This window comes from Rhincodon typus, chromosome 18 (assembly GCF_021869965.1).
Source record: "Rhincodon typus isolate 14 chromosome 18, sRhiTyp1.1, whole genome shotgun sequence".
In the NCBI taxonomy this organism is placed as follows: domain Eukaryota; kingdom Metazoa; phylum Chordata; class Chondrichthyes; order Orectolobiformes; family Rhincodontidae; genus Rhincodon; species Rhincodon typus.
This window is the reverse complement of record NC_063349.1, coordinates 37,069,458-37,083,527: the sequence shown is the minus strand read 5'-3', so window position 1 is coordinate 37,083,527 and position 14,070 is coordinate 37,069,458. Positions and strand designations below refer to the sequence as shown.

The 14,070-nt window shown below is 39.6% G+C and overlaps 1 protein-coding gene across 1 annotated transcript in view; it reads right to left on the bottom strand.

The window, feature by feature from the left end:
- The window catches only part of ptprq (protein tyrosine phosphatase receptor type Q), a 173,279-nt gene extending 172,509 nt beyond the window's left edge, over positions 1-770 (bottom strand). Inside the window, exon 1 of the mRNA XM_048607916.1 lies at positions 442-770. Within this exon, the coding sequence (XP_048463873.1) occupies positions 442-770 (329 nt within the window). The remainder of the gene's footprint in view (positions 1-441) is intronic.
- Between the last annotated feature and the right edge of the window lie 13,300 nt (positions 771-14,070).

Here is a 14,070-nt window from a genome sequence, read left to right as displayed (position 1 = left end):
GTACTAAATTATGAAGAAAAATTTCAACGGTCTTAATCTCTGGATTATTACCTGAGCCATGTGCAAATTGCCATAAAACAAATCAGATTAGAGAGAGATGAATATGTGGCCCACCAACTTCTGTGGGTGAACTGGACTCCAATTCAAGGGGCATTGGTATCAATGAATTTAATTTAATTAGCTTTATTATCATATGTACTCAAATGAGTACAGTGAAAAGTTTACAAGTTGCCACCGATGGCACCATCTTAGGTACCTAGGTACAGATCATCAGTACAAATTTTTAGGAAAAAAGAATTAGAAAAATAAAGAAATAAGAAGTCCACATTGCAGATCGTAGGAATAAATTAGAAAATAGAGAAATAACAAGTTCAAAACAACAGTCCTTCCAACCCAGCCCATGCCAGTACCTAGCCACGAGGCCTTGACTCCAGACTGTACCGGACTTCACCTCCAGGCTTTTGAGGCTGGGAGACCGCTCTGGAATCACCTTGGAAGCCTATGCTGAGGCCATGCTGGGCCAAAAGACTGCCACAGGTCGCCAAAAGACTATCACGGCAGAATGGGAGACTGCCAATGTAAGGCTGGGAGACTGCCACGCTGAGCCATGAGACTGCCATGTTGGGCTGGGACAGTGCCACGTTTGGGTTGGAAGACTGCCACATCAGGGTTGGAAAAGTGCCATGTTGGGGCTGGGAGAGTGCCATGCCTGACTGAGAGATCACCATGTCGGGCTGGGAGACCGCGATGTCAGGCTGGGAGAGTGCCATGTTGGGGCTGGGAGAGTGCCATGCCGGGGCTGGGAGAGTGCCATGCCGGACTGAAAGATCACCATGCCAGGCCAAGAGACTGCCACGCCGGGGCCAGGTAACACCATGCCGACCCTGCAAAGTCCTCCTCACTAACAGCTGGGGGTTAGTGCCAAAATTGGGAGCGCTGTCTCACAGACTAGTCAAGCAACAGCCTGACATAGTCATACTCACAGAATCATACTTTACAGACAATGTCCCAAACGCCACCATCACCATCCCAGGATATGTGCTGTCTCACTGGCAGGACAGACCCAGCAGAGGTGGCAGCACAGCAGTTTACAGTCAGGAGGGAGTTCTTAACATTGACTCCGGACCCCATGAAGTCTCATGGCTTCAGGTTAAACATGGGCAAGGAAACCTCCTGCTGATTACCACATACCATACTCGCTCAGCTGACGAATTGATACTTTTCCATGTTGAACACTTAGAGGAAGCACTGAGGCTGGCAAGGGCACAAAATGTACTCTGGGTGGGGGATTTCAATGTCCACCACCAAGAGTGGCTCGGCAGCAGTACTACTGATCGAACTGGTCGGGTCCTAAAGGACATGGCTGCTAGACTGGGTCTGCAGCAGGTGGTGAGGGAAACAACAAGAGGGAAAAACATACTTGACTTCATCCTCACCAATATGCCAGTTGCAGATGCATCTGTCCATGTACTATCGGTAAGAGTGACTACTGCACAGTCCTTGTGGAGACGAAGTCCTGCCTTCACATTGAGAACAACGTCCATCGTGTTGTGTGGCACTATCACTGTGCTAAATGGGACAGACTTTGCACAGATCTAGCAGCTCATGATTGGGCATCAATAAGGTGCTGTGGGCCATCAACAGCAGCAGAATTGTACTCCAACACAATCTGTAACCTCATGGCCCGGCATATCCCCCACTCAACCATTACCATCAAACCAGGGGATCAACCCTGGTTCAGTGAAGAGTGCAGGAGGGCATGCCAGGAGCAGCACCAGGCATACTGTAAAATGAGGTATCAACCTGGTGAAGCCACCAAAACAGGACTACTGGCACGCCAAACAGCATAAGCAGCAAGTGATAGACAGAGCTAAGCGAACCCACAAACAACGGATCAGATCTAAACTCTGCAGTCCTGCCTCACCTAGTCGTGAATGGTGGTGGACAATTAAACAACTCACTGGAGGAGGAGTCTCCACAAATATCCCCATCCTCAATGATGGAACAGCCGAGCACATCAGTACAAAAGATAAGGCTGAAGCATTCGCAGCAATCTTCAGCCAGAAGTGCCGAGTGGATGATCCATTTCAGCCTCCTCCAGTGATCCCCACCATTACAGATACCAGTCTTCAGCCAATTCGATTCACTCCATGTGATATCAAGAAATGGTTGGAGACACTCGATATTGCAAAAGCTATGGGCCCTGACAACATTTCAGCAATAGTAATGAAGACCTGTGCTCCAAAACTTACCGCTCCCCTCGCCAAGCTGTTCCAGTAGTTACAACACTGGTATCTACCCGACAATGTGGAAAATTACCCAAATCTGTCCTGTACACAAAAAGCAGGACAAATCCAACCCAGCCAATTACTGCCCCATCAGTCTACTCTCGATCATCAGTAAAGTGTTGGAAGGTGTCATCAACAGTGTTATCAAGCAGCACCTTCTCAGCAATAACCTGATCAGTGATGCCTAGTTTAGGTTCCGCCAGGGCCACTCAGCTCCTGACCTCTTTACAATCTTGGATCAAACACAGATAAAAGAGCTGAATTCCAGAGGTGAGGTGACAGTGACAGTTCTTGAGATCAAGACTGCATTCGACCAAGTGTGACATCAAGGAGCCCTAGCAAAACTGGAATCAATGGGTATCGGGGGCAAACTCTCCGGTGGTTGGAGTCATACCTGACACATGGGAAGATGGTCGTGGTTATTGGAGGTCAGTCATCTCAGCTCCAGGACATCTCTGCAGGAGTTCCTCAGGGCAGTGTTCTAGGCCCAATCATCTTCAGCTGCTTTATCAATGACCTTCCCTCCATCATAAGGTCGGAAGTGGGGATGTTCACAAATGACAGATACTGAAGCAGTCCATGTTCAAATGCAACAAGATCTGGACAATATCCAGGTTTGGGCTGACAAGTGGCAAGTGACATTCGTGCCACACAAATGCCAGGCTATGACCATCACCAATAAGAGACAATCTAACCACCATCCCTTGACATTCAATGATGTTACGGTCATTGAATCCTCCACTATCAACATCCTGGATGTTATCATTGCCAAGAAACTCAACTGGACTCACCACATAGACACAGTGGCTGCAAGAGCAGGCCAGAAGCTGGGAATACTGCGGCGAGTAACTTACCTCCTGACTCCTCAAAGCCTGTCCACCATCCACAAGGCACAAGTCAGGAGTGTGATGGAATACTCCCCACTTGCCTGGATGAGTGCAGCCCCAACAACACCCAAGAAGCTTGACACCCTCCAGGGCAAAGCAGCCCACTTGATTGGCACTACAAGCATTCACTCCCTCCCCCACTGACTCTCAGTAGCAGTAGTGTGTACTATCTACAAGATGTGCTGCAGAAATTCACCAAAGATCCTCAGACAGCACCTTCCTAACCCATGACCACTTCCATCTAGAAGGACAAGGGGAGCAGCTATATGGGGGAACACCACCACCTTCAAGTTCCCCTCCAAGCCACTCACCATCCTGACTTGGAAATATATCGCCGTTTCTTCACTGTCACTGGGTCAACATCCTGGAATTCTCTCCATACTAGCATTGTGGGTCAACCACAATGCAGCAGTTCAAGAAGGCAACTCATCACCACCTTGTCAAGGGCAACTAGGGATGGACAAGAAATGCCGGCCAGCCAGTGACTCCCACATACCACAAATGAATAGAAAAAATCTGCCAGGCTGGAAGACCATCAAACCACGCTGGCAGACCACCACAGCATGCCAGGAAACTACCAGGCCAGGCTGAGAGACCTCCATGCCAAGCCGGGTGATTGCCTTGTTGGGCCAGAAGACTGCCATGCCAAGCTGGGAGACCGCCTCAACAGGCCTGTGCGAAGGCCAAGAGTCCGAGTCTGCACCAATGCTGTGGAAAGTGGGATCTGTATCATTGGTTCTGTCTCCATCTGGACTGTGTTAGCGTCAGTGTTCTTGCAAGCCACATTATAAGGGAGGGATGAAGATTTGGGAAAATGTGATAAATGAACAGATAGAAACAAGGATAAAAGACTAAGACAGGAGATGATCAACAGACTATGGCAGTAGGGGATAAAGAATATAAATCTTAGAGCACATCAATAGATAAAAAGATACAAAAAGAAAAGAATAACAATAAAAACTCTGTATCTGAATACACATACTGTTTAAAACAAATCAGATGAACACAGAACACAAATATGATCTGATAGCCATTACAGAGACATGGCCACTGGATGACATTGATTCATACCTGAACATTGAATAGTCAAGATATTTATGAAGGATTGCAAACTATGAAAATGTGGAGGGGGTCACTCTGCTAATTAGTGATGGTATATGCACAGTAGAGACCTAAGTTCAGGAAACCAAGATGCAGAAACAGTTCTGGTGGAGGTGAGAAATGATAAAGGTAAGAAGTCACTTGTGGGAGTAATGTACAGGCCCTCTAAGTATTTTACTCTTAATATTCTGCCTGTAAGCTCTAAATCCTTCTCCAGAGATGTGAATATATCATGCAATCTGACACATTAGTGCAATACAGAGGGAATGCAGTGCATTATTAGACAAGGGATCTTTCATCAAGACCCGACACAGCATTATTCAAAGTTGAGCAAGAGAGTTCTCCTGGTCTTGTGGCCCACAGTCATCCCTCAACAAGCACAGCTATAAAAGATTATTTGAGCATATTTCCTCATTACTATTTATGGGAACTTGCTGGGTGCAAATTGACTGCCACATTTACCCACAGTACAACAGTGATTACACTTCAAAACTTTTTCTGTGAACTATTTTCTGAAAATCTGTTGAATTTCACACCATTTTCTGTGCCTGGAGTCATGCAAGTATGAAATAGAGTTAATTATCCTCAGTTGCCTTTTGGCTAAAATCAAGTGTGTTAGTGTGCACTATCCCTTTCCACTAAGGGGAAGCACTTCCAGCGCATGCCTTCACCAGTTGCTACCATCAAGATTGATGAATTTATAATACACACAGGTTAACTTATTGAAGGTGCAACCAGCAACCCACAATTAGATCTGTCACTGCTCAGAATTCAGTTTTGAAGTTAACAACAGCAACATAGCACCATTAAAACTTACTTGTTTTTACACTCAAAATTGGAGTAAGTGTACTTTGAGCACCTGTGCCATCTCTCATCGTTAATGCAAAATAGTATTGGTTTCCAGGATGCAGCCCAGGAACAGTTGCTTTAGTCGTATTTAGTAATATACCTTGGGAATACTGTTTTCTTCCACCAGCAACAGTTTGGAACCAAATAAATAGTTCAAACCTTGAGGTGAATAAATCCTCCAACTCATCCCAAACAACGGTGGCTTCATTTTCATTAGCATCTTCTAATTTTAGTTTGACAGTCTTTGGAAGAACTAAGGCTGAAGAACAACATATTTAGAAATGGCTAACACAAAGTTCTTATAATCAGTAATGAAACATAATACAAGTTTGTATCCAGGGAAAACATATAGGCCAAACTGAGACAGATTTTCAGTTTTGCTACCTAGTGCTAAGCATCAGATGGGCAGAAAGCATAAAGAAATATTTGGCTTGGAGGATCACAAACTAGTTTCAGAACAAACCTGACTGAGTAGGCTGTTTAAGGGAGAAAGGACATAATTTTAGCTCAATATAGATTATCTAGTTTTGTTGAAATTCTGAAGCTCTCACCAGGAAAATGATGCAACTCTTCACATATTGTACAAACAAGTATCATTCACTTCTAAATGACACCACTTATCGACAGTGAATTGCAGCATTGTTAAGTATTGCATCCCATATCAGTAATGAACCAGAAAACCTCCATAATGTTTCTGAACTTTAACAATGATGTCACAGCATATAAAAACTACTAAAATCAGTGTGAGAGCTGCATGCTAAACAGAAATTAAACTATTTGTTGTGACTGACCATGAAGGATATCACAAGAGGAGAGCCGATTCACCTCTCCTCACTTCGTCATATGAAGTGTCAGAACATTATAAAACAGGTTTAGAGGGCTTTCAGCTCCAAAGCAAGTTTCACACAAATAAACCATCAGAAAAGAAATTCAGATTCAAAAATAGAACAAAGACACCACAAACTTTTTTGAAAACTTTAAAATAATAATTAACTAAAGAGATAAGTCATGTAGTTGATCAATAAAATATACCCAAACTCTACAGATTTGATTCCAAACCTTTGGTGACCAGATGGTAATACTCAAAGCAGATCCTTGGAGCAACAAAACTATCAACAGATCAGTAAGTCAACAGATCTAGAATTGCAAAGACAAACAGCATTGCCACCACAAAGGAGAAAGAAAGCATGCACAATTCCAGAGATGACCTAATATGGATTTTGTGGTCTTACCAAGATTAAGTTTAGGATTTGCACTTTGTTTTTATTTTGATGACTAAATTTATTTGATGTTAAAACCAAACTGTGTTTTCTGCATTACAATTATTTGCTGAAATTACCTGTTGGAAGATTACTATTGTGTAATAAATAAAATTTATAGTGAAAACTTTGGCCATTACTTCTTACTGCCTTGTGAGAAGTTCTGCACCATTGTCAACTAGTGCATAAAAGCAACGCAGTACAATTCAGAAACATGACGCCATTAGATATGGTTAATCCCATTGTAATAACCCATTATGTTATTTTAGTCTTTAAACAATATTTTCAATAATCTTGCATTAGTCGTCAATATCCATCATGAGATAAAGTTCACACAAAAAGGTGGCCCTTAGAAAAATAAGGCATGAGTTAAGCCTAAAGCATTATTGTTGTTTTTTCATTATCAACTAAGTCATATTGTGGAGTTTAAAAAGTACAAATAAAATAATAAAAATCAAAACACAAACAAAACACATTACCTTGTATGAAGTTTTGCATTCGTCACTCAATAAACATAATTTTGTATCATAACATTTACTTCAGTGTAGAAGCAGCTTTTACACACAATTTACCTTCATATTCACAAATGTATGGCAGAGGCAGGAAGCAGAACAGCCCTGTAAACACATAGTCTGGACCCAATGGATTCAGCTGTAATGCATAGCAATCACTTTCATTCATTGGCAAAGTCTGCCACAAAATAATGCTTAAATTATAGGGAGATGCATTAGTCCACTGAAGCTCAGTTTCTGTCTAAGAAAGAAAACATTTATATCTATTAACTGAGTAAGATTAGCATTGTTGTGGTTTGTATCTTTCTATAATCAACATGTTAAAGGAGAAAGTGAGGATTGAAAGAACTTTCATATAAATGAATCAATGTTTCATTGAAAAAATAAATAACTAAGTAGTCACTTGTCTTTGATTTATATTCTAATAAAAAAACAAAATGAGCTCCAATAGAGTTTCTACCTGTGAATTAAATTGTGAGTATTAAAAATACAAGGCATTCAATATGTCTTAAAATTAATAGGAAAATTTTACTGTAGGCTTACAGTGTGGGGTAATTTGATATAGATTATCAAAATGAGGAAGGAATGGTAAAAGTAGATCAAAACAAATGTTTGTTGATGACTGAATGTTGAAGGTGCCACTTTAATAATAAATAAAAACAGATGTTTATGTACATTTTCCAAGGGTGAAGAAGAATGTGATGATCTGGTCAGAAAGTAAACTTATCATAATTAACTTCCATTCATCTCTAAATTCTCCATTATGAGAATCCAAAATAAAAAGAATGTACTCCCTTAGCTAATTAAGATTATAAACTCCCACAGAAAGGCAATGGTATAAAACAGCTGTCTAAAACATTCAGCAGCATGTCATAGCATCATGGAATGTTACTGCCATTAAGCAATCAAGTCTTACCCAAGTTTTTCTCCACGTGAACGACTAAGCCAAATCCCCACTCCATTTGTTCCACTTACACTTTAATACCCTCTTTTTCTAAACAAATAATGTAATTCTGTCTTTTAAAAAATTCTTCAACAACTATTAATGGCAGGAAATTCAGTACTCAACACACCCAATTGATGAAGCTATTTTTTGTCTAGGTTTTCAAATAATTCTTTTTTGAATTTTCTTTCGACTGGACATTGTGGATACGATTTCTGCAATGATACTGAGCATCTCTATTGCACAGAAAATGACAGAAGAAGTCAGGAATCTCAAGTACCGCCTTGAGTCCCAGCATGGGCCATTTTTGGAGGGTCGCAATGGAAGTGCAGTTCCCAGAGGCAGCTGTCCATTTAAGTGACCAAATGCTCCTATAACATCTGATTTTGGACCACTGGTATCTACAGGCTGGACTATGGAGATTAGATCAGGAAAGAGTAGATATTTCCCCATACATTGCTCTGGATGGCCAGGTACTCTCTTGGAAAGGTGTTGAAGGTTTCAGAGGTCATTTAGGGTAGGGCAGGGAAGGGTTCCTGCTATCCTTTGGAGATGACGGTCAGCATTCTTTTGGAAGTAGAGGTCAAGCACTCTTTGGGACTGTCAATTGCCAAGAGGCATCAGAACCTCTCTGGTACCTTGCCCAAAAGACTATTCTTGATGCATGACCCTGAAAGTTTCATTGATGCTTTCCAAAATATTTCCGGAACAGAAGACTTACTACTCACCTTAATGTCATTTAGACCAGTCCATAACATGCTGAGATCATTCAATGACCTCAGGTATGAAGATATAAGCTTATGTTCTTCTTCGGTATTGACATCAATAAGATGAGCTTTATTAACTGCTGATTCACAGAAATGTGATGCATCTTTCCATCTTTTGTAATCTTTTCTGATCCAGTAGCAACTATAGAGTAATCCTACCCAGCCAGGAGGGCATGATGCTGTAGATGAAATAACTGTATTATTAACAAGTTAGAATAAAAGTGACCCACATATGGAATTATAGAAATTTGACCCTTGTGCTGTGATAGGAGGGTGACAGTAGTATGTTTTAATATCTTATGGTTACTTGTGGGGATTGTTGATGACAGATTGGATAGTAGTCCTGTCAATATAGCAAGAGCACAAATGTATTCATTATCTAATGGCTAATTTGATATATACCATCAAGAGTGGCTCGATAGTTGTAGTACTGATCGAGCTGGTAATGACCTAAAGGACATAGCTGCTAGACTCAGTTGAGGGATCCGACAAGAGGGAAGAACATACTTCATCTCATCCTTACCAGTTTGCCAGATGCCAGTTTGCCAGATGCAGATGCATCTGTCCATGACAGTATTGGTAAGAGTGACCACTGCATAATCCTTGTGGAGATTAAGTCCCAGCTTCACAATAAAATTAACATCCATCATATTATGTGGCACTGTCACTATGCTAAATGGGACAGACTTCAAACAGATCTAGCAACAAAAGACTGGGCACCCATGAGGGACTGTGGGCCATTAACAGCAGCACAATTGTACACCAATCTCATGGCCCAGCATATCCTCCACTCAGCCATTACCATCAAGACTAGGGCCAAACCCTCGTTCAATGGAGCGTGCAGGAGGGCATGCCAGATGCAGCACCAGGCGTAGCTCAAAATGAGGTATCAACCCGGTGATGCTGCCAAATATGCTAAACAGCATATGCAGCAAATGATAGACTGAGCTAAGTAAGCCCACAACCAATGTATCAGGGTGAAGCTCTGCAGTCCTGCCACAACTATCTAGTCATGAATGGTGATGAACAACTAAATAACTCGCTACAGGAGAAGGTCCCACAAATATTTCCATCCTCAATGATGGAAGAGCTCAACACATAAGTGCAAAAGATAAGACTGAAGCATTTGTAGCAATTTTCAGCCAGAAGTAACATGTGGATGATCCATCTCAGAAGATGGAAATATGTAACACTTTTAGTGTTAAGTTGCATAATAGCTCTACATCAGAAAAAGAAACCTATCTAATTTTCTGAAGAAGGGTCCAGACCCGAAACGTCAGCTTTCCTGCTCCTCTGATGCTGCCTGGCCTGCTGTGTTCATCCAGCTCTATACCTTGCTATCTAATATGTTGCAACATGCTTCCATTTGAAATTCTTTTAGTCGATTTTTTCAGATGAATATGCTATTTCATTTTTTCTATACAATAACTAAACCATTTCTTACAAAAATATTCAAAATCGATTACCTCAATATAAATATTGAAAAAAACAGACTATACATACATAACGTTTTCATACCTGTTTCAATCATAATATAAAATACTTGCGTCAAGGACAGTCCTGAATGATGCAATTGTTTGAATTCCAAAGAGAAATTATACAGAGTTCCAGGTTTTAACTGATTCCATATATAATTATTTGTAATTGGTGGTACAGTGTATGAAGTGAAATTAAGGCTAATTGTAGTAATATATCTTCTGGTCCCAAACTCACTCCAACTGAATGAAACAGTAGTTGTTGAAATATTTGTTTTAATAGCAGTTTCTCCAAGTAAACCTGGTGAAATAGAAAATGTTAGTATTACTCTCCCTATATAATTTGCAAATGTCAAATTTAAAATGTTTTCTTGTAAGCTTTCCAAACAACTTAAATTTAAAACTAAGCAGCAAATACAGAAAATGCTGGAGGAACTCAGCAGGTCTGGGCAGCTTCAGCAGGGTGAGAAAATATTTGCCCCAGAGATGTGTCATAACATACCTGAACAGGTTGATGTAAAATGACTGTCACCAAAAGCTTGATCTAATTGTTATCAAAAGTGCTGTAGAATCTTTTAACATGCTTATGAGCAAACTAGAATGGTCAAGTGGCGTTTTGGGTTTAATTTTCATCCAAAGTAATCAGTGCACTGGAGCAACAGCTTAAATCATGTACACCCGCTTCACAGAGGGATTGAACCTACAATCAATTGTTAAAGCATAATACAAAATTTAAGTTTTCTAGGTATTCATGTGTTTAAAGAGAATCCTTCATTCACCTATCTGATCGATGGAGCATCTGGAAAGAATAGCTGAATGTGATTCTCATTATAGTCTGATAGCCATGTTATGAAGTATCTTTTAATTAAGTTTGGTGTTTCTAGCAAGTCCCAACTCTTCACATATCATTGCAAGTTATCACCAGAAGCATAGGAGGGAATAAATCAGCCAGTATCAAAAACTCACTAGTGGAAGAGAATCAAACCTGCATCCTTCCACTGCCGTGCCACAGCAGCTTCAATAATGTCGACACAGTGCAGTCACATGTATTTCATAACAGTTCATAGGAGAAACACTCAAGAATAGAATATATTTTACTGCTTTTCTCTTATCCTCTGCATATATACCTAATTCCAAATCACGTTAACCTGTTCAGCAAGCTTGCACTTACGTGTAGTAAATGATCTATAGTCCAAAATTTTTCCATTTCTCATTGATTTTATGGTAAAATAGTAGTTCATATTTTCCTTAAGGTCATACAGTATGATATTTGATCTTTGAGCAGATCTCTGGACAGTAGAAAGAAAACTGCATCATGATTAATGGTGACTGAGGATAAATGCTGAAACAGATCCAAATGAATGCAAAGCAGAATGACTTAATTTGATTATTTAACGTGAGGAAACGATGTAGTAAACTCACCCAAACTACACCTGAAATATTTCCTAATATATGCAAAGGTCTACAACTTTATAGACAAAGCCCTTTGATTATCTTTTCACTTACATTTCTGGAAACTAATTTAGTTACTTATAAAAAATCACTTAAGCTAAATTAATGTACATTGATAATTATATGTTTATGTTTCTGTTTTAATAACTGAATATATCAAATATGCCTCAATATTTGCCTGAATTGAATTTTCTAGCTTTATCTAAATTTAATAAAACCAGTCTTCCAAATCAGAAATAGTTTGTTTTAAGTAGTATAAGTGCATCCTTGTTGGGGCTGATCTCACCACAAAATTGGAAAAAAGTGGAGAAAATGTTCCATATGTGATCAAATATCTTTCTGCTTGTAATCCATCAGGAAAAGGATTCCATTCAATCAAAACTTTCCTTGCTGTTGCTCTGTTCTTGGTTAACTGGCAATCCAAACAATCTGTGGACTGGAAAATATATTCTTTTTAAACCATTTTATAAAGGTGTTCTTGTATGTGAAACACAAAATCTTAGCATGCAGGTATAGCAATTAATTTGGAAGCAAATGGAATGTTGGCCTTTATCACAACAGGCATGAGAATAACTGCCCAGCCCTAGCTGCCCTTGAACTGAGTGGCTTGCTGGGCCATTTCAGCTGGCAATTGAGAGTCAACCATAAAGTAGAGAAGTCTTGCCACAAATGCACAGGAAATTGGTGAGACTCCTCCTGAAGCTCTGTGCACAATTTTGGTCTCCTCATTTAAGGAGGGATATATTTGCAACAGACCAACTCAGAGAACATTCATTAGACTGCTTCCTGAGATGAAGTGGTTGTCTTATTAGGAAAAGTTGAGCAGGTTGAACCTATACTAATTGAAGCTTAGTAGAATGTGAGATAATCTTACTGAAACAAATAAGATTTTGAAGGAGCTTGGTGGAGTAGATGTTGAGACGATGTTTCCTCTCATGGGAGAAACTAGAATTAGGGGACACATTTCATAAGTAAAGGATCTCCCTTTGAAGCTGAAAATTCTCTTCCACAGACAACAGTGGAGGCTGATTCATTGAACGTATTCAAGATTGTGTCAAGCAACTCTTTGATGTACAAGGGAAATGAGAGTTATAGGGAACAGGTAGGAAAGTAGAGTTAAGGACCATCAGTTGAGCCATTACCTTATAAAATATGAGAGGCCCCCAATTTATGATTGTCCAACTTAATGGACACTTGTAGTTATGAATGTGCTCTTGTTCAGGAGTGTAATTTTAAAGAGCCAACATATGACCATTTTGTGTCCTCACAAACAGCTCCTTTGTATTGTCCTGTTTTGTGTTATGACTTGCAAACTAAATGATTTACAAATGGACTCAAGAACAGAACCTGTTCATAAACTGGAAACTGCCTGTAATGTAGAAGGTTTGGTGAGCTAATTCGCTGACTACTGCTTTTTATTGTAATATTATGATCTGATATGGGGGACAGATAAACTTAAATCTTTTGATTTTTCCTGAATAGTTTCCAGTTTTATTGAGAACACTATCCTTTCAGTATCACAACATTTAAGAAGGTAAGCCGATTTTTTTCATGAATGAGTAATATACAACTTGCACATATATATCACCTTTCATGGTCTTAAGACATTGCAAAACACTTGGACAAATGATTCTTTTAAAGTATAATCACTCAGAATTTACCAGTCAAAATCCCACAAACAGCAATGAAAGAAATGACAAGATAATAATTTAGTAATGTTGATTAAGGGACAAACATTATTTGAACTGAACCCTAAGCTAACCCGCGGGTAAAAGTCATTGCAAGTCATTTCTCTCTAAGGAAAGACGGAACTACAGTGACTTTGCCTTTAACTTTTCCCATTAGGTTACCTTTGTTGAAATTCCAGATTTTTAATGAATTGAAATTTGACAACATGCCATCATGCAGTTAAACACCGAGTTCACCACGATATCAGCCTGGGGCTCTAGATTACTCGTCCAGTGACATTAATACAACCTCACTGTTTCCCTGACAGGACAACGAGGCTAACGCAAAAAGGTAGGTCATAATTTCACTTTTGAAAAAAACACCAGTTTCCTGCACAAATTACACCTACTTTCTTAGTTGCATCCAATGTGGTAACTCAACTTCAATTTAATATTTAAACACAGATTTCTAATCAAACCCAAGGCAATATATTTTCTTTATTATAATTAGACTTTGAAAGACAAGCTTGTTGAAGAGTTGATAGCTTTGATTTACAGCTATTCTTTTTGTTCTTTGCTAGTACTATGGTGTGTAGATAATGAATGGAAAGCTTTTCATTGCTGTGACTTTTCGCCATTATCTATTTCTACCATTTTTGATAAACAACAAAGATCTAAGTATATTTTTGGAGAAGATTTATTTTACTACTTGTTATATTTTTCAGTGTTTATGTATCAATGATGAGGTTAATTACCAGTAACTGCTAAGTTTAACCAGTGTTTGTGTTATATATTAAAAAGTTTTATAGTGATTAATGATCTCGAGTATATATAATCTGTCTTTTGCAGATCTCTTTATGGCCCCTACAA